This window comes from Loa loa (assembly GCF_000183805.2).
Source record: "Loa loa unplaced genomic scaffold supercont3.20, whole genome shotgun sequence".
NCBI lineage: Eukaryota > Metazoa > Nematoda > Chromadorea > Rhabditida > Onchocercidae > Loa > Loa loa.
The window spans coordinates 185,277-209,933 of NW_018108200.1; the positions used below are offsets into that span (position 1 = coordinate 185,277).

Sequence of the window (24,657 nt, forward strand, 5' to 3'; positions counted from 1 at the left end):
TTCCTCCTCTCTCTCTCTCTCTCTCTCTCTCTCTCCCTCTCCTTCCCTCTGTCTCTTTTTTTTCTCTCCTCACCGCAAGCTTTTTACCTCGTAACAAATTTTTTCTTTTAACACTGAAATTTTTTGTTGAAAATGATTACTCTGCGGCACTCAAATACTTTGTTTCTCCTAATCTCAGTTAGTTTAAATGAGAACAAATGTTTCTAGCCTGGCTGTCTCCAACATCTCAGCACAGCAATATTACTAGGCTGTTGCAGCAGAGTAGCTTAAACTCTTGGCACATAATCCTTATGGAACAGTAAATGAATGAAAAGGCATTTTAATTATTCAATATTTGAAGTGGAACAGTGCAATTGTATGCTGTAAGCAGTAAAGCTTATTATGAAAGTTTATCGAAATAATTGTTTAACTATTCAAATCCTTAGAAATTAATTAGTTGATGGGTCATTTCTTAATTACATCTATTCTCAATGTTACATCACTAAACGGCCACAATTGTTTTTTCCTATAATATTTTCAGGATATTTGGGAAGATTCAATATTGATTCACTTCATTTCATCATTTCTAAATGTTCCACTCCATTCTCTTTATTCAATGTATCATATTATTCAAATTATACTATTAAAATATTTAATATCAAAAAAATGTTAAATTTTTATTGCCATTTAAAATCGAAAAGAAAAATTTGTCTGTGTGCATTATATAAATAAAAATTTTTGCTACAATTCTGGTCCCAAGAATTATTTTTCTTCCATAAGTTTTGAAGAAATCTCTTGAATGGTGTTATCGTAGGGACAAGAAATCCCAAATATCATAATGAAAGTCAAATATCATGCCGATAGTTTGTTCTTTTGGTTAATTCTTTCCCACTTCATGGTCTTAAGTTTACTTGGATGGTAACCTTATTAGAAATCCAATTAAGGCCGAGAATTTCCTTTGTTTGGCCTACCTCGGCTTGATAATTTTGCGTTGAAACTTTCATCGCTTGAAAGCAATCCTCTAATGTTTATTGCTGTCTCGATAAATATAGATTTTATTTTATTGTATTTTTGAAGTACTTCTTCCATTTCTTTTACCAATAATGTAACATTATCAACATATAAATGAATCCTTATTTTTAAAGCAATTTTACTGCCAAAACTTCCCAAGTAATGGTCGAAAGTTGCTAATAATAGAAAGGAGGATGACATCATTCCAAAAGGAACTCTTTGAAAGTGACAAAATTTTATATAATCTTCAGTTACTTTTGTCCTCGAGTATCCGTTAGCTGAAGAAATCGGGCGTAATTTCTTTCTAAATTGGTGCAATTTCAACTGTAGAAATGCAATTTATATATCAACCACTATTACATTTTCATTTTAAATGAAGTGATACTCCCCCTAAATTTGGACCCCCAATATAAGACGTCATTTAGACTTTTCATTTCTTCAAGATGTCCTGATGCATCATAAACAGTTCTCAGTTTTGTCATTGCTTTATTTGGAGTTGTAATTTCATGATGAAGTAAGTAATGAATAATATCGTCCTGATCCATGTCGGATCATACTTCCTCAATTATATTGGAATTTATTTAGTTGGTCTCGAATTGCTTCTTCATCTCGCTAAAGTAAATGTTCATCAATCTGAATCGTTTCGTTAATATTTTTAAGCGATCAAGGCATAGAGCATAATTGTCATTTAAGTTTACCTTGGATTATTTCCATGGCCAACGAATTTGATATCTTCCTGTTTGTTTGGTAATAGTTTTTTTCGGATTGTTCCAGTATCTTCTCGTTATCATTGGCATCAGGCTATTCCCGAATGCTTATGGGTTTTAGTTTCCAGAATTGATTTATGTCTGGGACACTCTAGTCACATTCGTTAATTTGGCCTTGATCGATACTGTCTTAGAATTGTGGAATTTATCTATGCTCCAGCTATCATGAATCTAAATTTTGTGTAGAGCAAGAAAAATCCTGATTCAAATTTTTAGACTTTATCTAGCTGAATAAATTTGAAGAAGCAATAGGCTCCAATAACTATGTCAGGCTGTTCCCTGACCCTTCTGACCATTTAATTGGTCTTGATTTATCATAGATAAGTCAGAGTCGTTTATTTAACTATTTGTTATTTATTTTATCAAATAGTCTATTATATTAACCTCAAAAATCATTTTCTTTTTTCCAATGCTAACTTCAATTTTTGCTTTGATTGAAAGATATGGTTTAGGCCTCTCATTACCCAATGATTTACCCAATTTTCTTCCCTTTTATTTAGATTTAATCGATTTGCTAAATTCTTGGATATAAAAAGTATCTGCAAACCAACAAACAACACTAAAAGCCTCTTCCTGTAGTTTTGGTATCTTTGGGTTGATTATGTAAGAGTAATGTAAGAGTTCCTTTCCTTGTTGATTCTTTCGTTCAATTATTGAACTGATTATGGTTATTAAATCCATTCTTTCTTTGGTTAATCCAACATTTTATTCGCTACCCTTGTATTTGACATAATATAATGCAGTATTATGAGGACTTTTGCAATGGAAACATGGATGTTTACTCTTGTTTCAACCATTTGCCCTATGTCTTATTTGAAGATAATTAAGGCAAGCATTGTTCTCTCTTAAATTTACACCAAAAAACTGTTGTGAAAATTTTAGAAATTTTGGTGTGCAGGGACAGTTGAACATTGATTGACGACGGTTTATTGATAGATGGAGAAGTATTATACGTTGCAAGGAAATTTCCAGAGAATATTAAATACAAAGTTGGTTACCAAGTTGGTTGAATTGATTGATTAATTGGGATCCCACAGTTCTTTCAATGATTTGGATGTATACTATTGCATGAGTGACAGACTGAAGAACTGAATTGTAGAAAACTACTAAATTGTAGAATGACTTATAGAAAGGGATTCCTTCTGTGTTTGTTTGTATCCCTTATATAGTATAGTGGGAGTTTGCTTACAACAATCTAGGAAGTTAGAATTGATTGATTCCAAGATGATCTGAAGATGATCTGAAGTTCTCTACAATATGCTGACAAATTGACTTGAGATTCTTTAAAATATATCGACATTGTGCATGAATTTGATAATCAACATGAGTTAATTTACAACACGATACTGACAAGAATTGGTGTTGTTATTTGAAACGAAGTATAAATGAATGTGATAAAACATAAGTTGGAATGGAAGATGAAGCGAAGAATTTAGAAATGATGCATAAAACTACCTTACTCTTTACTCATTTCTTTTCATGGCTGCAACGCCATGTATGCAGCACCTTGAAACATAGCCACAAATAATTACATAAGTATAGGCATCTCGAAATTCCAGGTAAAATAGACCTTGTCGAATTGTGCGAATCAAAAAAAAAAAGAATATTGAAAAGCAACAAAGTCAGTAAGAATTCAAGCAATCAGATTAATCCTAAAATCTTTGTTTCTCAAATATTTGTCCACAAATTTAATATCTTCATCATCCGTTTTATCAAAATTAGACTATTCCTGTTAAAATTATTGAAGATTTTCCTCTCCCAAATAACAACCACGCAGTTGAAATACAGCTTGATGTTATTAAATATAACATTACATGAGTTGCCATATCCGGTTGGTAATCTTTAGCAGGTATTACAAAGAAAATTCAACCATCAATTCTTATCCCAAATTTTTCTTTCCTGACTTCTGTAAAGAGAAAATTTGTACAGGCATTGAAACCATTCTTTCTACGCTTCAGCCTGGCGCAGCCAACATCTTTTGAATGAATTAGTATCCAGTGTTTCCTCACATTTCAAAATGACCAGACAGCCTCGCCTCCTTCTCTTCAGTTCTTAATATCCTGAAGACGGTATATTTTTCCGAAACTGTTAAATGAAGTGTGTCGCATCGTCCATTTTATGGACACATTTTCTGAAAACGCTAAAAATTTGAAGGTTTTCAAAGTATCGTTTCAAGATTCTTGTCAGAACCGTTCGAAGAAGGTTGAAAATGATGCCTGATTCTTACCCCATTAGTTTTTGCATTTGCATTCATGTTTATCTGCATTTTTGTCAGAAGTGCCTTTTAAATTTTTTAAAAGTCTGTAAGATCACTCTGTAAAATTAATATGCCTTTTGCAAAAGATTGTAGAAGCCTCTTTGACACACTATTATATTTATCACTGAATAATTTTTTTAGTTATTAAAAATTTTAATGGGGTTTTGGAGGAGGAAGTACTATAAATTCTCGATTAGATGTTTAAAACACAAAATGCTTTCACCAATACCAGCAACAATCAACAATATAATTTTTGGCAAAAAGAAATAAGCTGGGAATGCCGAGAAATGTAATAATTTTGAGATGGATAATAAAAATATAAGGAGAACCATGTGACTTGGAAGTTCCAGTGTTATCTAAACATCAACTCCGTTCTGATTCTTCTGTTTGATAGCTCCACCCCAGAGTTCAGTGAAATGCCAAGATAATTAGAATAAGTTACCTAGACCTTTAGTTGTTCATCAATGAAGCGCAGTGGACAGATCGGGTTTTACGCCACACTTGCATTTATGCCAAATGTGAATGATAGAGATAAAAAAAGACAAAGTGGTGGCACTCAAAATACGTCGGTATAATTTAAGCAGGAGGAATATTTATGTTGTTTTATGACTAAGCAATATCTCTTGCAAATCACGCATTACAATGGCCAGTATACTACCAATAAAAAATGTTTGAAATAAACGGTATGGATTTGAAAGGAAGCAAGATTTCAAAACTTTTTAAAATGGATGATGTTACTGTAATTCATAGATAAGGGAAGTCAAAATACGTCAAACAGAGAACTGCCATATATACACAAGAATACATGAGAAAGATAACTATTACGGAAAATGCTTCTTCGGTTTGAACCAATCCTCTACATCCTTGAAGAAATCGTCTTCCATCTTCCTCACCTGATCCCGGTTACTCGTATTTTCCTCACGAACACCAGTTAGGAAGTGATCAGCTTCGTCCAAAAAACGACTAAATAATTCTTTCGGTGAAGAGACCATTTGAATCTAAAACGACCTTTTTCTGAATAACTTCAATCAAAATATTTTCCAGACTACATTTCTGTTGATCCCCATCAGCTGTTTTTCGCAATGTTCTATTTTAGTCTAAGAACAGCTTATTACTTTTACTTCTAATGTCCATACCGTTTATAATCATTCCTTTTTTAAAATATACTCATGCCCGCTCATATCTTTGTTCAATTTTTCATTTTTCGATACCATTCTTAATTGCGTTACTTTGATTAAAGTCATTCAGCGCTACTCAGTTTGGTTAAAGTAATAATAAAAATATTCCACCTGACGATTTTGATCCAGATAGATACCAACATAAACTCCAATACCAAAAGATGCCTGAAAATTTCCGGATGCTAATTCCCACGTCTATATATTAATACCCATGTATAGCAATAAATGACAGTAAGATGACCAGATTCCAAGAATATGGAACAGCTTGAAAAAAACTTACAAGATATTTCAACATAACCGAAGAAAGGACGAAATGATATTAACAGAACGCGAAATCTGAGAACGATCTAAAATAATATAAAGCACAGAACAGAGTGAACTCAGTGAAACTTCGCGCATATTAACGATAGTTCTAATCGACTCCAAAAAAATCACAAATACTGAAGTTACACCGTAATTGGAATCTCCTATAGTCAACGCCGAGGCAATCCAAAAATCTGTCAGATATGAGTTGAAACAATATTAATATCCGCAGACAGCTGATATAAATATCAGTTGGAAATAGCATGAGAAATTGTCTTTTTTGCTCAAAAATTTCTAAATTACAAACACACCAAGAACAATGATATGTAACAAATTATACGTGCATATCAAAACAAAAATACAAAGGCGGAATGGAGCAAACGAATTTTTATCAAAAAATCATTATTTCTGACGAATCGCTACGTAAGGATATGGTCACAAGCTCATACGTCGTACTTGGAATTTCAAAAAATGTAGAATATGAATTACCTTATGTCTTCATAACAATTTGGAGAACCTAGCAAATTTACGACTGGATGTTTTTATCATCGAAAAGATTTTCCATTAATTATTTTATTTACATTCCTAACCCAACGCATGTAAGAACAGTTCCCACAGTCTTCAGTTTTCTAGTCTTTCTTATCCTGATATAACTTGGAGTTCGGCAGTTTATTTTTATGCAATTAAACGATGGAATAACTGAAACTTCCACTGTATTTCAATTGGTACGAAGAAATTAGAATCGGGAGCTATACTTTCAAGTTCTAAAGCAGTGCCAGAGACAATTGATAAACTTTAATGAAGTTTGATCCCTTCGGAACTTTCGCATTGTTTGAAATAAGCATTTCTCGACCACTCAACTGATTATTTAGTTCCAGAACTTCCAGATTCAATCATTCTCAAATTAACCTCTCATGTTAAGCCAACCCTTAATGCCATTAGCTTTTGCTTCCCAAATGATCGAGGTTTTCAAATCATATAGGACCAATGGTTTTTCCAACCTAACAATATTTTGGCGTATTTCGGAAAGAACAAACAATGTTAGTACGTCTAGACGACCAATTGTTTTCATTCGTTTCACTTTATCGCGTATTATACATCGCCGAGGATTATGATAACCACTAACAGCAGACCTTGTACCATATTATATCTCTAAAAAATGACATCATAATTCCATTCTTCTTATTTCCAATTAACTTCAAACGCTGGAAATTGAGAAGTTTTAGCATTTGCAACTAATTAAATCTACACCAATATTTTATAGATTTTAAAGCTTCTGTTTGATTTTTCCTAGCTTATTTCCAATTTTTCATCAATAGCTCACTTTCTTTCTCTTTGCTTATGGTAGAAGACATCTTCTTGAGTTTTCTAGTTCAAACATTGAAAAACTCACAGAGTAATTCCCCGTATAAGTACCAGAAATACCTGCTTCATCCTCTATTCCGTTCATCCATTTTTACTACCTCCACATTTCCCAATCCAGCTTGGAGCTGACACACGAGATAACGCAACACAATCATGCTTATTATCTCCGTACACAGTAGCAGACGAATATTGAAGGTTCAGCAGAAGTGACGCGCTATGCAAAAGCAGGGAGACAATGAGTGAATTCAACGATAACGAGATTGAGTAATGTGTTCCACTTTGATGTACGTTGAATTACTATGCTATATTATCCATCTCTCACATTACACACCTGATTACTTTGTTTTAATCAAATAAAGGTATTTATTTGATTGGTAGGTGATCTGGACAATCAAATAAAGTGTACGGTAAGGTACAGCCTGCATAATTCTGAGTCGTATGGCATTATGTATGTTCAATAGATGCTTCCCTCATTGATAGTGGAACTTGCCAGAAATTTATTAGTTTTTGTACTCTAGAAAAATTTGCGACAGAATTCAATTCGGACCAAATTGTTGAAGATTATGACCAATATGTACTGAACGCAGTTCATAAAAAAGCTGAATGGCTAAACTAGCTTGTACGATAAAAATATCTGGCCTACCCAGTAACCACACCATCACTAGGTAGACTAGGTATTTTTAATGATTTTATTATTTTTGCTTTCGAAAACATTCGAACTAAAAACAACACAACTGGATCAGAGCATAGCCTAAACTTAATGATCTTTAATTAGGAATGCAAAATCGCTAGTCGCAATTTAATAAAGGAACGAATAAATTAACATCCAATTTGAATTAAGATCACGGCTTTTAATAATACCTCAATTCCGGTAGTTTTTACTGGTTTGAAGGAAATTGAGAATTAGAGAGCCTACAGCAAAACTAAATTTCTGCACCAGCAGCAATAATTCAAACACGAAGCATACTGATGAACTATTCTATAAAATAAGTGTTGATTCCATAACGTTACTGAGAACGTTACCATTGAAAGAAAAGCAGCTCTTGCGGCAAAGTAATTTTTTTTGAAAATAAGTATTTGATAGATTTGACGTTATCGAATACTGAACAGGCCATACTATAAAGTGGTGAGGATGTTGATGTTTGATATCGCAGTTAAAAAATCTCTCTCTTTGTATGAGTATCAAACGTATTTTCGAGGATTAGGAAGGTAGGAAACTCTATCATAAACCATCTCTCAAGAAAAATTACCAGAAAGCAAATATATTCTGGTCGTATGTGTGAAACATTCATGTTTGTGTTCAAAATATATACAGACTAAAGTGATCAAGTAAAATGGAAGTCAGGTGTAGTAAAATATTTTTTGCATTTACACGATATTGATAAACTGAGAACAAAAGGCAAATCTTCAACTAAGCTGACTATAAACTTCGACATTACTCTTTGAATTTGCATACCTGACAACACTGTGTTAGAGTGGTTTCCAATCACTTCGGCTTTTTTATTTGCAACAGAAACCATAAGGTTCAGAAATAATAAATTCTGTTGATTTGGAAACAAATTTTAACAGTAACTTTTGAAGTATTAGTTTATCAAACACTGATAAAAATAACCCCTATCTGTTTTTCAAGCACCGCGTCGTCTGCTCGCGGACTATATTTTAGTTCTCGCGGGTCGCTGCTTGGGAACCACTAAACAGTTGAAGTTTTTAGTATTTCGCATTCACTAGACCTCTTGCATGCGTAGAGAATGCATGATTGGTTTGCTTTACTGAACTTTGTGGCAACAACAGTCAGCAGTAGCGAATATTAAAGCTTATTATTGTTGCCGAAATTTCGCAATAAAAAAAAAACAAATCATCGAAAAGGACATTACTTTCCTCTGTACATGAAACTCACATAGGGAAAATTATTCTCAAATGTAAAGATGCAAATATGAATCAAAAATGTAAATCAAGAAATATCTTATTTAGTCGTCAACCAGTACTCTTAATTTTACTGTTGCACTATTCAAAGCACTCAAGTTTGGAGGTTCACTCTTTACTCCGCTTGTTTGCGTTTGGTTTTACCCTAATTTTGCCCATTAGATCATCGAAGGCAGAATCCAAAACATCATCTGCCTCATCTTTCACTTCCAAAACATCTTTTACTTCAGGTACATAAAACTGTAGCATGTTTTTGATACCGAACTGAAGTGTCACCGATGAACTTGGACATCCCGTACACGACCCCTGAAAAATATTACTATATGTTACAGACCACTGGAAACTAAGTGAATTTAACCGTGACTTTAAAGAAAAAAAGAATACCTAAATGTTCGAAATAGAATCAAATGTTTAAAAATTGAAAACACAAGAATGCAAGGGAATGAAATGTAGTAAACCCAGACAAGAAATTCATCATAGAAAGAAATTCATCAGAAGCTCTGATTTTTTTGTAACTTTAACTCTTGGTACCTCATTACCTGCATTTTAAGATGCACTACACCATCGTGAAAACCTTTATATATGACATCACCGCCATCTTCTTGTACCATTGGTTTTATACGGCATTCCAACAATTCCTTGATCATTGCCACTGTATCACTATCCTCCGGATGTATTTCTTAAATATCGAAAACAAAATCCTACCAAACAAGTGCAGTAAAAAGTTAAACATCATAAATTTAAAATGAGCAGTTCCCTTTTCCCCTTAAACAAAAATATTACATTAAGAAATCTGCAGAAACTCACCAGTATCCTCAGGGCCCTTTGGCATTTCACCTTCACTTATGATTGGTTTCTCGGATTGAAGATAATCCATAAGTACTGCGAAAATTTCAGGTTTTAGAAGTGCCCAATCATCGACTTCATTTTGTTTTGTAATCGTAACGTAGTCCTCACCGAAGAAAACGCTTTTCACACCGTTAATTCGAAACAGTTCCCTATAGGAAAAAAAAAACTTATTGTCCTCCAAAACGAAAATTTCATAAATTTCGACTGAACTAAGAAAAACTCCGGATTTACTTTTCATTCTTCTTTTGCTTCACGAGTGAAAAGGAGGACAAATTAGTGATGGTATGTACAAGGTTCCTCATAAAAACGGATAAATGAAAGCTTACATGGCCAATGGACTTCTCTTTGCAGACAAGAAGTTACCAAAATCAAGCGTCCCTCTACCTTTTCCCATAATCATTCTACCCGGAATAAATTTTAGAGTTGCTGGATTAGGAGTTTCATGCACCTGGATAAACATACTTCGAGCTGCAACTTTAAATGTTTCTCAGTTGTAAAGTGTACAATAGATTCTTATAAATCATTGAGAAATTCATTTCACATTTGTATACAGTGACTCCGCTATGTACACATTTTATTACGATCACTGAAAAATGAAAAATAAAAAAAAAACAAAGCTTTTCAGCGTTTTGGAAAAAAATTATGCCATAAACAATAACTGGGATTTAAAACAGTTCAAAATACATCGGCCATCATTCTCTCAGCTCATACTTCACTCCTTTAACATTCAGGACCCCATTCCCGAACAAATTGTTAAACAAACTTCAATTATTAGACAACCTTTCATCTTCCAAAATAATAATATAATCACGACTTCAACCCAATGAAATTCACCTGGTCGAACTAATGATGTGGATGGTGAAACGACCAGTAAACACCGACTTTTTCTAACAATTTGAAACAACCGCTGACTCCACATTTCACAAAACAATTCACTCGAGCTTTACAACAGCTAAAAGAAATCGTTATCAATCCAACGCTAACATAGGCTCTGGAAACATGGCTCGTTACTGCTTTCCTTTTAGCTAGTCATTTTATCATATCAGCCTTCAGTTTTTTTTTTGGCCCAGAAAAGGAATATCACAAAATCAAGAATCCAGCAACAAAAATAACGAATCCTCACATTAGCAATGCCTTATGCTTTAGGAAGATATCGACCTGAATTGTATCAAGATCTACAGTTAGCTTGATACAAGATGGGAGTTTACCGAACACCAATCGCAAACCTGAGTTATTCAAGCGCCAACAGATAACCTTAAAAAACGTTGAAGATTACCAATTTCTGTTCTGCAAGGTATTGAACTTCCTGGATTCCTGAACCCTAACTCCACTTTACTTCTGGTGATCCATGATATTTATTTCTGTTCCACTATGTAATTACGTCCAAAATTTTACAATATAACGATAAGTTCGTCTCAAAACTAATTCTCTTTCTATTGTATATGAAACCAAACCGGACAATGAACGAGAAAGCAAGCACATACAAAACGAAAAAAATTCAAAACTTGCTTTTTCAAAAAAAAAAAAAATACTTTCAATATGAAGGTTACAAATAAACAGAAATATCAAAAGGTTATATATAACGTTATTCAATTTCTAACAACAGCTTATAGTAGAAATAATTTTTTCACGGCATTAAGCATAAACATCTTAAGGATGTAAAACAAACTTTATCAGCATGTTAATGTAAAAGAAAATACAGCAAGTAGCTGCCAGTGACATTTTGATCAGTAAAGCTACATATTACTAAACTGGAAGCAACAATAAAACAAGTGTAATCGAGAGGGAGAGAAAAAAACACATGGATATTTCAAAAAGGAATTTGAAACCCCATGAGTTTAGAAATAAATTCAAGGCTTCAACTGATCGTTTAGAAGGGGATTAAAATCCAAAATATTCTCTTGACACTTCCAAAGCTTGCGAATAAGCAAAGATAACTGGAGGTAGATGGCAGCGACTGAACGACACAGTAAGGTCACTACCGTCATTTATTCGACACTAAGAAGTTCAACATCAAAAATCAGAGTTGAATTTGGTGGTATAGCGCCTGGAATTCCTCGACTACCGTAACCAAGATCTGACGAAACTGTTAACTTTGCACGTTGACCAACAGACATCTGTAAATTACATATTAAGTTTGATTCTCATTGCACTTTCTAATTTGTTCAATATCTATGAATGTCGCTGAAGACTAAGCATAACAAAATTTAAGGGGGGTAAAACTAGAAGATAACACATTTTAAATGTATGAGAAATAAAACCTTTGCAACACCTTCGTCCCATCCTTTGATGACTTCACCAGCGCCGATCCTGAATTTGAATGGCTTACCGCGTGAACGTGAACTGTCTATCTAAAAGTGATCTTAAGTACTAAGAAATCAAAAAAATTAAGAAATCAAACCTGAAGCGAAAGAACTACATTGAAACCACTGAAACGATTGAAAACTTTACCTCCTCTCCGTTTTCCAAAGTCAACACATAGTGACAAGTTACAGTTTGGCCCGTTTTCGGAAATGTTTGGCCTGAAAATATTTAAAATCTATTCTTTAAAAACATTTTAGCACATTTCACCTCTCCTGCAGGACATTTGAACTAAACATCTCATTATTTTCATTGCTATATTAAGCATCTCATTACCATTATATAGGTAAAAATATGAAAGAATATGTACTCCACATGTTTTAGAAACCTTAAAAAAATATTCAAAAAAATATCGAGGCGTATCCGCCATTAAGGATCAGATAGCTTTAACAACCGGAAATAAGGTCAATCAATGTATTAAAACGAGTCATGAAACTGTGAATAATATTAACAGTCGAAATGCGAAACATAAGCTAACCGTCGCCTTCTTTGTTAGTATCGATTTTCACCGGCATATTAAATTCAGAAACACTGTAAAATGTTGGTGTGCAGGAAGCTGAATATAATGAAAAATTGAATGTAATGAAGAACTTCAAAATTTCAATGATACGAGAGTAAAATGAAGCAAAATGTAGCGGCATGTTTAGGAAGGAAACAGATTCTTATACCCATAACTCAACTGCAAAATCTGGCATTTCTACATATGCACTTCACTTAAGGCTTTAGCTATTCTTAATAATAGAATTTAAATAAAAGAAACAGTGAAGCAAAGTATAGTATGACCTGCTTCTTACCTAAATAGGGGAGAAAATTATATTTTTCCATCCTTTTATACGTCTGATCGAAAAAAATCAAACTTATGCACCAAGTTATGTCCACAAAACAAATCCAAATGTGCTCTTCCACTTCCATTGGAATGCAATGGAAAGCGGAAAGGCATATTTGGATCTTTGGAAACGACAGAACGAACATAAACAGAACATAGACAAAATTTGTACATGTACCCGTACAGAACGAGTAAAAGAAGAAGAGTCAACATTTCAAGCTCACAGCAAAAATGAAATTTAAAATGCAAGGAAGCGACTGTAAAAAGTGCTGCAAAGCGTACTTCAGTAGTTTTACCCATTCAAACGAAGGAGTACATAACATATTTACATAGACAATTACTGACATCATAAACAATCAATACCAAATTTTGGATAGTTTCCCTAACCCTATTAATACCGATTAGTTTTAGCATTCATTTGGAATTTTTCCCCATAGATTAGTAGGGTGAAAATATCATGCAAACAAATTAAAAATAACCTAATTCCTAAGTGAACCCTCCTTTTTCCTTCTCACCAAACTAATCCTATTTACTGCCTTCACCTCAATTCAGCATTTTCCATTTCAGCCAACCAGCATAAACTCCATGCTGCTTCGACTAGTCATTTGTCGACTCTACAAAGACGCAAAAGTTATGCGTCGACAAATGCTAATAAATCAGAAACTTTAAAAGCTTATTTGCCATAAATCCATACAACACATAACTACTCACAACCCAAAAAAACAATGACTAATCAAATAACATCCCTTTACAATTTGCCAAGAATGACATAAAATTGTTTTTCCGAAAACCATGCAAATGCCAAACGCACGAACCTCACTTAAAACTTGAACCACTTCGGATGTTTCTTCCTTCTAACTTTAAACTTACTTCCAATTTTTAAAGCTTCGTCAAAGCCCTAGCTTACACTACATAGAGCCCATATGTATATCACTTTCCATACCGCCAAGCTAACTTCCTCTTCTTCCTCACGACTTAAACTATAATATTTTCATCCAAGAATTACTGGTTTAAAATCCTTCCAGATCCCACACCATCTGGAGAGATGTTTGACCTCGAAAAAACGAGTTCTACCTCATCAAAGCCACTATTATTAAAAAATTTATTAGAAAAAATTAATATAAGTCAAGAATATTTACACAACGACAACAATCTTAATAGCGTAGCAAAGGCACTGGCAACATTCTGAGATCACAGCCACCCGAAGCTAACACTGCGTCACGAAATCATAGATCGATGTTCACCCGAATATAGGATCAATGGTCCTGAAATTTGCTTATTAGTAGTAAATATCCAAATCCACTTACAACATTATGTATTTCTTTTTTTTTTTTTTGGAAAATAGTGGAAGTTGTTTTGAACACTATTCCTGTTATAATTTAGATTGAATCTACGGTGAAAGTTAGATTTCGCTCAAGTCTTACCTCAAAATTCCACAAATATATGAAGATAAACTTAACCATATATAATTAAATGCCGATTTACATCCATGTTTTCGGTTTTTTAACATTTTTTGTTCCTTGTTCGTTAAATATTGCAGTATAGATTTTCATTCTATATATGAATTTGAGATTCTTTCAAATAAATTACCACAAATCACAACACTCTCCTTCTAACCTAGGCTAACTTCGGTTTAAGCAGAAAGAGAGCTAAAGACAGATAGTCAGGTCTCAACTTCCTTTCTCGTACTATTTCCAGACCTTAGGCATATTGACCTAGAATCAAAAGCAAAGGCACACTTAGCAAGCATCACAAATCCCTTGTCAAATTCTGTATTAGTATCATTTAATAAACAAAATGATCAGTATTTTTGCATTTAAATGTAGGATTAAATTATTTTAATATCAGAACCCTGGGCAGTAGATATAGATCCTGCGTACTTATTGTAACTTCAGAATTTAAGACCTCATAAGAAGAGACGTATTACAGCGCTGCTCTCTAGATATCACCCAATAAATACCAACAGCTTTTTCGAAGCTGTAGAAATAGGATTTTTCTCGCTTCTGTTACAGATTTTTGCAGAAGACTTTTTAAAAAACACAAAAATTTTCGTTCCTAATCTCGTTATCTCACTCCTAGACTTCATTAATGAAATGTTTTTTTCCTAACAATTTTTTGAACTACCACTACTTCTATCTACATTCTTGATAGATGAATTTTCTTCCATCAAAAATTTTCAACAAAGCAGTTTGCACATTAATCCAAAATTAGCACGTCATTACTGATTTAATGTTAAACAAAACCCCACATTAACAGAACAACATTTTACTGGTGGATTCGAGCAATATAACTGTGAACAAATTTTAACACTTGAGAGAAGCTGCGGATGGGCTGCTATATTTAATTCTTTTTTAAACCTAACATCTTAATTGTTGATGTGAAGTAAATCTATTATAGATTATTATCTCTAAGAGTTAGGCCATCAAGGTCAAGAGTGACCTCCATTTTTACCGAATAATGCAGAAAAAAAAATTAAAAAACTTTAATACGGGAGGGGAAGTGTTACGCATGCCGCACACACCAGATTTTGAATTATTTAAGCCATTCTGCGCATTGTCAAAATCTATGCAGCACCACCCGCAACCGATATTATTAGAATAACGACTAAGTTCTAGAAAAATGAATATTACCACTTAAAAAAAGACAAAAAAGCAAAATACTTAACACTGAAAATTTAAAAATTTAACACTGAAAAATTTAATTTGTGCTTTTTAAAAATTTGCAGATCTCAGCGTGACCATCCAATTTTCTCTTTCTCATTCATCACTTTCATTTGAGAGAGTTTAATTTGAAGATTGCCGATTATTTAAGTTTAGCTTTTATGTTTGAGTGAGGAAGCTCGATACCACCTGTAAGATAAATTATATTTCATTGCATTGATTGAATATATATTTTATTGCCTCACCCCTGACAGTGTTAAACAGCTTGCTTATTATAATTACAGTCTTTTAATGATGATTGAGTTAAGACTTTTGAATAACTGTTGAATAACCCAGTGGAAGTTAAAGTAAAAGTAATAGATATTGATTAAGTTGACTGGATGAGAGAAAGATGAGAATAATTGTTTACCCAAGATAATATCAAAAGCAAGCTGACACGAACAAAATATTTCAAAAGCAAAATTTCTAGGGAAACTCAAAATCACCTGTGTTATCAATTTAATTTTGTTACTCCCACCAGGCCGTTAAAAACTCATTAAAAAATACAACTAACCATATTTGTATTGTTACAGAATGCGATGATTTGCTGAGATACGTAGATCAAAAATTGGAGGGGATATGAGTAAGAGTTGAAAAAACGTGGGTAAAAACATTTTTAGATTGTTTTAACTTGGAATTATGGAACTGTTGAAGACATGGGTTATCTAAGATTGCATTCAGTACGGACGATACCTGAAACAAAAAATATGACATGAAAACTTGGCAAATGTAGCAGTAATCAGTAGTACATAAATATTTCCGGAAGCAATACAACTGCTCAGTTATTTTGAGATGAAAAAATGTTTTCCATTACCCTCCACGATCACCACCCCCTCGAACGCCTCTATAAGCACCACGTTGCATTCCTCCTCGATCACCGCCACGTCCTCGGAAACCACCACGTTCCCCACCTCTACCACCACGGAAACCTCCTCTTCCTCCCCGCATTGCTCCTCCACCTGGCTGATCGTCACCTCCGTCTTCTCCACCATCTGCTACAAAGAGAAATTTTAGGAGAGAGCTATTACTAGTAAACTCGAAGATTCAATCAAAACGAATACCTTTTTCACCACCGTCACCCGCTCCTCCACCTTGATTACTCATCTTGTCAAAAGTTTCATCTCGTGTCTGAAAAAATTGTTTTGGTGGCATTAGATAGCACAGAGAAAAAAAGTACCAGAAACTACTTGAAACAAGTCATAACACAGTGATCCGAATCATCGACAGATCAACTGATGTACGACTTAAATTCAGTGTTTTGACTGTTTGAAACCATAAGTTCTTCCGCAAAACCTATACAACTTTTTAGTTTATCACAAAACCAATAAAGTGAAATGCTGAACAGTGCTAACAGGAGGTATTAAACAATGTCATATAAAAATCGAAAGTTCAGTTTTTTCTTTTTTTGGATTTTCAGCATTGAACAATTTATCTTTAACTATTTAACGTTAATAAACAACTACAAGTGATAAATGACAACTACTGACTCAGACTCATTCTAGAAAGTTAAAACCACAAGACTTTTGTCGAACCACAAAACAGAACAAAAAAGGAAAGAAACTGAGAACTTACTGGTTGCAAAGTACCAGAAAGCTGCTCTAAAACGCCTGCTATTCGCTGGTATGCAACATGTGCTGGCGCAATTGTTTCTACTTTTACATGCAGTGGCCCACCATAATGGGCATACTGCGGATCTCCACTTTGCAGTAATTCTTGTTCCTGTTACAAAAAAATATGTTCACTAACTTCTACATTTCCAGACAACTCCTAATTAAGGAAAAGATTTAATGACAATGATCCTTAATCCTTTCATTGGCTATTACTTGGGATGATGAACACAAACAAAGCTTATAAGACCTTGGCGCGATCTTTAGTGGAACCACGACCAAGTACATAGATGTGACACTTGAACTGTTTCGCCATTGCCTGCAAAGTTGCTCCTTTTGGTCCCAAAATTTTACCAACAAAATTGAAATGCGGGTGCCTGAAGTTGGGGATCAGAACCTGAAATGAGGAAGTTTTTATTAAAAGAATTTGTTTCAAATATTAATCTCATAATTCAGTTTCTTTGCTGGCCTTAGTTAAATGCTGCCTTCAGAATAATGCAACACTAGCGACAAAACAGCAATCTACACCAAATAATTTATAGTTCACAAACAAAAACCAAGTGAGATTTGACCTTCTTGGAGACTTTAATTGGTTTAGCGATATCAACTTCAAGCCACTCTGGATCAATGGAATTTTCTAATTTGTCTGCTTCAGCAGCTAACAATCGTTTGGCATTTTTGAACTGTTCACCCCATTCGCCGCCTTGTTCCATCAGTTGCTGCTCATTGTGTATTTCGCGAATAACGACCTGGAAATCATTTGATATTGAAATCCCCCACTCAAAAAGTCAGGAATACATTCGCTGACTTCTGCTATAAGGAAATATCAACGAGTAAACAGCACCTCTGTTATGGAAGGGGCTTGAACATTTACTTGGCTCGCAACCGACCTTTTGGTTTTTTTTTTTTGTATCACTTTGAAGTTCTAAGTATGGGTGCACATGTACGAATTATGGCAAATACTAAAAGCAAAGGCTTTTGCCAAACACTATTTATATAAAATTGGCAAAAAAATCACTTCCTTTTCCCTTCATATCCGCCAGCATAATATCGTAAATAGAGCAAGCAGCCACAACTAGAGATGCGCCGCTTATTTATCACCATCTTTTCGTTATCTCTTGTAATAATGAATTTACGAACCTGAATTTCCGCATCAAGTGGACTTTGAGTGTCCATATAACCATAACCACCATAACCACCATAACCTGGAGCACCATATCCTCCATAACCTCCTGGAGCGCCACCGTAACCACCAGGGAAAGCTCCCGGCGGTCCACCCTGAAGTCATTCCGAAGTAAATCTATTTATCAGAACAACATATACTATTATATATTTAATGACGAAAAAACAAACTCATTTATGAAACTTTATAAACTTAGGTCTTTAAATTTAGCAATTACGGGGCATGCTGGGCACCAACAAAAATTTAGTAATCATGGTCTATGAGTCAAAAAATCCAACAGCCGATTAAAGAATTGAAGAAAAGAAAATCCCCCCCAAATGAAAAAGTTTCCTAGTCACTCATTATTTGCATTCTCCAAATAACTGGCTTATAGACACATACCGCTCCATTATATCCAGCACCACCGCCCGCAGCATTGCCATAGTGGAAGTCTGCTCCTGGTGCTGCTGCTGCTGTAGCGGCCATTTTCTCTATATTTTCTGCTATTTGGATAACTTTAGCTCGAGGAGCGGTTAAAACAAGTTAAAATCTGAAGGGTTTAAAATTAGAGCAATTTGCATATGTGTAAAAAAAAAAAAAGACATTCTAAATGGGATTTCGAGTTTCAAAATTTGGCACTTCTTCAAGAAAACCTTGTTAACCCTTCACGAATAAGCATCGATGAATTACTAAGAGCTGCGCCGCACTTCGTTCTGCGCAGCGCGTTAGCGCCGACTAGCGAGTGCATCTTGGAATGGATCTGCATGATTCAGTAATTCTAAACGGGGCCAAAGATGAGGAAGAGTAGTTAAACCGTTTAGTGCTAAGAATAACAAACACACAGTGGACGAACTCCCTTCCAGATGTACTCCTAAAACTACTCCCGAGATACCTCGATGCGTCCCAGTATGAAACAAATGCATCCCGTACCTAAAAACTTTCGCGATGTCTTCAATGCAAAAATCCATCCCTCGTCCTTAACATTGTAACAACAATTTTAGCGTGGAACAGAGGCTGAGATTTGCAGCAGACTTTAATAAACTTGCCCGAGGTTTCTTGATTCTCGCTTTCAAGGCTTCAACAATAGCGCTCTAGAAGCTATATTCAAAACCACTCGTTGTTAAACTAAACGGGAAGATAACATCCTTGAATCAATCCTCTTACTGTTCTCCATCTACCTTAACCCTCTAGTAGAATGAATCTCTTCTTTCTCTAGCGATTCTACATTATATAATTTTCGAGAATTCGCGCATCTGTCATAGTACTGTATTCCGCCAACTCTCGTACCTTCCCCTCTCTCGCTGTTCCACCATACTTTGTGCGGTCAAACCTAGTGATTTTCGAATAGTTCTCATCTGTTGTGCGATAAATATTTTTTATTTTAAATATCGCAGGATGTTTTCGAAATTGGTTGAAATGAAATGAAATAAAGAATGCAAGGGTGCGATCAATGTGATGTTCCTCTTGGAAAGCAAAGTATAATAACGAAGTTTTGATTGTCAACAAGGCTAAGGCGAGTTTATCTACTTTCCTTCGTGTTACACATTCTTTCTGTTTTCATAATGTTTCCAGTCCAGAAACTTGTAAAGTGGATAAGTTTTGTAATCAAAATCGTGCACAGTCATACCGGAAATTTAACTGATCGGACTTGTGGTTCCATGCAAATTTCATTTTGAAACCAAGGTAAAAACTAACATTAATGTATAAAAATAATTTGGTAACACTTATTTACTTTTTTTTTAAACGAACTAAATACCCCGTCGGGTATTTCGATCGCACGTGATTGGCAAGTTAATGCTAATTCACTATGTTAGGCCTAAGATATTTAACAGAAAGCTGCGCATATGACAAAAAAATTGCATTTTAGACTTAAATTATGCAACATTTGCAAGATGAGAAAAAAGAAAAAAATAGACCTTGTACTATTTTTATTCTTATTTAATTTTTTTAATTTTTTTTTTTTTTGTAAGAGAATTTTTATTCTTATTAATTTGCCGTTAATGTCATTTGATCTCTTTCGTTCCCTCTCCTGTTTTGTTTTCAAGCAGTTTTTTGCAAAACATGATAACAGTATTTCAGACGCTCTCGCAGTTCGAGTAACGTCTTCATTCACTTATCGGTTGTGGTCCATCAAAAATTCTCTTCCTGTTTCCTATTTTCTCTAGTCCTGCATTTTTAATAGCGCCCTTTTTAATAATGCCAATGAATCGGGTGCATAATGTTCCTTGAATCAGTGATTGTCTTTTTTGTTTTCAGTCCACGCAAATATAAGTAGTAGAATGTGCATCATCATCATCGATTTTTACATTTCTAGTCAGCAAGGACCTACTTCATGCTCTACTATACTTATACACACTGGATGCATGTTTCTTCCTTCCAGAAAAATCTTAAAAAATCACTTTTTGTTGGACTTCTGTTTTAATTGGTCAGTTTCAAAGTTATAACTTTTTAATTGGTTGTTTCAAAGTCTTGGCCTTTTTTAATTTGTCAATTTTAAAGTCTTAACTTATTACGTTATCCAAAATCTATAGTTCTGTTTCATATTTACTGAGCATTTTGATATCTGAGAAGGAATTTGAAACAATTCGAAACACAGAGTGTCGAGATAGTGTTTCAGTGATGTAGTAACTCATCAACTTTAAAAATAGTATTTCGGGAATGTGGTAACCCGTCAATTTTAGTTTCCATCCATCTTATGGATCTTTTCGTTTTACTATTTTCTTTTTTTGGCAATAGTTGTAGAGAAGTGTCTTTTCAAGTCTTTTTATATTAATAAAGCTAAAGGATTGGATTGTTTCTGACAGCTATGCGTAACCTTTTTGTATGTTTTTTAAAACCATTTTTTTGTTGTTTCGTATCGATTTTCCTTCACTTGCTTTTTTCCTTCCTCTCTTTTTTCTATCCTCCGATGTATATTCTTACATTTATTGTCAAGCATTCTTGATTCAAGAAATAATGGATCATGTTTGTTACCACAGGCATCGTTTTGCATGAAATAAAAAATTTCGTTTTCAATATTTAAGATTGATAATGGCAGAAACGAACGTTTGGCTTTTTTATCCAAATTTGGTTGGATATTTGCGCATTATCCTAGCTGTGGTATCATTTGAAGCTATGAACTATGCTCCATGGCGTGCGGCAATCTGTTATATTCTGAGCGCTGCTTCGGATGCTGTTGATGGATATGTGGCACGGCTGTATAATCAGTGTTTGTCAAATCTCTTTTTGTGAATAAGTCGAATTTTCTAATAAACTGAAATCTTTTAGAAGCATTAAAGTTGATAATTTAGAATTATGCATCAGCTCGAAATCTAATTCTTATTTTTGGCTGAATTTTTCTGGATTTTTTTAGTTTGTTTAAAAATTGTTTCATTTTTTATTTTACTTTCAGCATCACGTTTTGGCGCTATGCTTGACATGTTAACGGACCGTTGTGCTCTCATGGCATTAGTAATGTGTTGCGGATGTTTCTATCCCGATTATTTGTTTTATTTCCAGATGTCAGCTGTGATTGATATTGCTTCGCATTGGCTCCATTTTCACGCTAGCGATGTGACGGGTAAAGTGACCCACAAAGTAAGTTTTGAACAACAATTACGGATTTGAGAGCTAGCATGTATGGAATTTGAGCAACATGATGGAAAACACGACGTGATTTAAGATATTCATCAGAACTTTCCATTTATAAGCCCATTTTGGTGAATATGGTCTAGTTTGAGTGCATAACGGAGAATTTCGTACCTTCTTTTATGTAAAGAGGAGGGAATTGAGATGCATGTTTGAAGATTTTTCGTTGTTTTATTGAAGTCAAAATTAGTTTTTATTTCTAGCAATCTCAAAATGCAGTTTTGCATCTGTACTATACATCTCGCTTATTCCTTTTTGTGATGTGTTTGGGAAACGAGGCGTTCTACAGCTTGATATATATTGGTCATTTCTGGTCTGGTCCAGGTATCCACGGTTTTCATCTCATTCCATTCCTAGCGACACTTTTTTTTCCTTTTGCCCTGTTAAAATCAATGATTAGCTTACTTCATCTTTTCATTGCCGCACAAACATTAGTAGTCAAAGATCAGGAAATAATAAAGCAAAATAAGTGAAAAGTGCCTGTTCTTTTTCAGGCTAGCTGTTAACTTCCTTATTTTGTATATAGCGTTTTGTTTGTTTTCGTAATTTAAGTAAATTAGTAGTTTAATAGCTGTCATTTCCAATTACTGCTGCGCTTTTGATGTATAGCACTTGGCGTTTTTAAGAATGATTAATTTCCCTTTTCAAATGCACCATGGCTTTTGCGGTGAAATGCTCCTAAATTTTCGTGTTTTTTAAAACTTCGTACTTTTTTAGCTTGATAATTAGTTCAGTTAGTTTCGAATTTCTTTTAAATGTTTTTATGCAATCCTTTTTTGTTTGTAATACGAATTTTTGTTCCATCCTCTCAAAATGTGCATCGTTTCGAAACGTTTGCAGTTTCGTACCTTTTTCCCTTCTCTCGTAAAGAAAAAATAAAAATTGGGAAAAACAAAAACTCGGCGACAAGGATTCTTCGACCAGTCGTAATACATGTGATATTAATTCCCAAACACCATAACTGAATTTCATTTTTTGCTTAAATCAGAGTGTAAAAATTCTCTACAGCATTTCAAATCTTTTGTATTACTGTTCTCATCCGTAACTAATTTTCATCAATACTTTTGAGAATGACAACTATTTGGTAGCACCTGTCTTGTCAGTTTGGTTGATATTGTACACGAATATCATTGTCAGTCATCAACTGTAGCTTGTAACATACTGTATTTGTATATTTATTACTAATCGTAAATATTTATGGTGGATTTTAAAAGAATGTAAGAAGTATTAGTAGTGATTGCTTCATTCTCATTCCTGTTCTTTTTATTGCCGCTTCCGTTCAAACTCTGGTTGAATTTTTCAGAAACCAAGTTGATTGGGATTTGAGAAATCTTTCACGGCGTTTCCTACATGCGAAGTTTTTTTTATCCTTTGTTAATAGTATCACTATTACTTTGTCATGCTATGTTCGAAATTAGTAGCGATTATTACTTCCTTTACTACTGCTGTACGTTTCATTGGTGGTAATTTCATGTTTTTAATTAATAAAATTTCATTTCGTTTTTTGCCCGAAAATAATTTGAAATAGTAGTGCTCATCCTAATTCATCCGAATCGTAGAGGAGTAGATAACACACAGTTTTCCTGGCAATTGACAGTGCTGATATAAGTAATCAGGTAGATTTAACATATAAGATTTAACAATGGTCGAGTTAATCTAGATTAAGCGCATAGTTGTGAAAGTGGTTCGTGCAGGATTATTGAAGCAAATTTCCTATGTTGCATAGATTCAGTACATTATTACGGCTGTTCTTGTACTTGATGATGTTCTTCAGTGAAAACCTTCGAAAACATTATTTCATCTTTCTCAGATATTTGAAACAATGGAGAATAGTTCCTTTTTAATAAAATTTGTACAGCGCAATATTGAAATAATTGTAGACGGCGAAGGTTTGAGCACGAGACTGCATACATATGGGAAATGGGCGCTGCATAATCATTATTCAAATTCCAGATAAATTTGAAGCAAGAGAATGAATGAGTTCCGACAGCGTCATTTCCTGGCAAACTTTTTCCAGACTATTTCAGATTTCTAAGTCCAGTTTGATCTATTCTTACTACATTTAAAAACTCCAGAATAGTCAAATGCTCACTGAGTCTTTTGTTGTCGGTAAGTTTTGTTGTTTGTTGTTGATGTAATGAGTCGCAAGGGGAAGGTTTATTGAATAGTAGAATTATAGCAACCAATATAATACAATAGTATTAGGTAATATAAAATAGAGAGGATGAAATAGGACTAGTACAGTAATTTTGAATAGGAATGATTATCGTTGAGTTAAGGGAGACAAAGCTGGCGCTGATATAATGTCCGACCAAGAAATTTTACTGAAGAGTGCCGAGAATCCGTTCTCGTAGCCTTTACATTGCCATAAGTAGGTTGGGCTTACGATAACATACAGAATTAGTTTTTTCCTCTTGTCCAAGAGGAAATTACATAGAAATTATTTTACCGGATGTGCAGCTTCCTCACAACTGTGAGAGAGATTTGTAATAAGATAAAGTTTTACAAATTATTTAGCAGTTGCATACAATCTCAATATCAAAGGAAAAAGATATTTTTACAGGATTGAGCGTTATATAACAGATTGATCAGTTTAGACATGGAAAAACGTTGTATAATTTTTGTGTAACGTTGTATAATTTTTGTGATGAATCTTTTATTCCTGAAATGCTCAATACAACAAATTCTTTTACTGAATACAACAAATTCATTACAACTTCCTTCAGTTTTTCCGACAATTGTT

The 24,657-nt window shown here is 34.1% G+C and overlaps 5 protein-coding genes across 6 annotated transcripts; 1 reads left to right on the forward strand and 4 right to left on the reverse strand.

Moving 5' to 3' along the window:
* Positions 1-4,835: 4,835 nt before the first annotated feature.
* On the reverse strand, positions 4,836-6,567 carry LOAG_02489 (hypothetical protein; the record flags this gene model as incomplete). Its single annotated transcript, XM_003138027.1, has 4 exons — positions 4,836-5,012; positions 5,304-5,357; positions 5,517-5,539; positions 6,405-6,567. The coding sequence occupies 4 exons, from the start codon at positions 6,565-6,567 to the stop codon at positions 4,836-4,838; spliced, it is 417 nt and encodes a 138-aa protein (XP_003138075.1).
* A 2,324-nt stretch (positions 6,568-8,891) lies between these two features.
* On the reverse strand, positions 8,892-10,551 carry LOAG_02490 (hypothetical protein; the record flags this gene model as incomplete). Its single annotated transcript, XM_020446018.1, has 5 exons — positions 8,892-9,089; positions 9,323-9,462; positions 9,591-9,781; positions 9,959-10,100; positions 10,467-10,551. 5 exons carry the CDS (start codon positions 10,549-10,551, stop codon positions 8,892-8,894), a joined length of 756 nt encoding a protein of 251 aa, XP_020303587.1.
* A 1,069-nt stretch (positions 10,552-11,620) lies between these two features.
* LOAG_02491 (FKBP-type peptidyl-prolyl cis-trans isomerase-12) lies at positions 11,621-12,508 on the reverse strand (the record flags this gene model as incomplete). Its single annotated transcript, XM_003138029.1, has 4 exons — positions 11,621-11,749; positions 11,894-11,983; positions 12,084-12,154; positions 12,472-12,508. The coding sequence occupies 4 exons, from the start codon at positions 12,506-12,508 to the stop codon at positions 11,621-11,623; spliced, it is 327 nt and encodes a 108-aa protein (XP_003138077.1).
* Positions 12,509-13,907: 1,399 nt separating this feature from the next.
* Positions 13,908-18,842, reverse strand: LOAG_02492. 2 transcript variants are annotated; one of them, XM_020446020.1, is made up of 9 exons: positions 18,690-18,842; positions 18,266-18,403; positions 17,698-17,874; positions 17,376-17,522; positions 17,091-17,237; positions 16,580-16,646; positions 16,333-16,513; positions 16,033-16,211; positions 13,908-14,084 (listed from the first exon to the last, which is right to left on the reverse strand). In XM_020446020.1, exons 1-8 carry the CDS (start codon positions 18,771-18,773, stop codon positions 16,196-16,198), a joined length of 957 nt encoding a protein of 318 aa, XP_020307008.1. In that variant the 5' UTR covers positions 18,774-18,842; the 3' UTR covers positions 13,908-14,084; positions 16,033-16,195. The 2 variants fall into 2 exon arrangements, with proteins under 2 accessions (XP_020307008.1, XP_020303588.1); XM_020446019.1 differs by lacking the exon at positions 13,908-14,084 and adding an exon at positions 14,990-15,668.
* Positions 18,843-19,679: 837 nt separating this feature from the next.
* On the forward strand, positions 19,680-22,394 carry LOAG_02493 (CDP-alcohol phosphatidyltransferase). Its single transcript, XM_020446021.1, has 4 exons — positions 19,680-19,800; positions 21,311-21,495; positions 21,679-21,863; positions 22,118-22,394. Exons 2-4 carry the CDS (start codon positions 21,318-21,320, stop codon positions 22,385-22,387), a joined length of 633 nt encoding a protein of 210 aa, XP_020303589.1. The 5' UTR covers positions 19,680-19,800; positions 21,311-21,317; the 3' UTR covers positions 22,388-22,394.
* Positions 22,395-24,657: the final 2,263 nt, after the last annotated feature.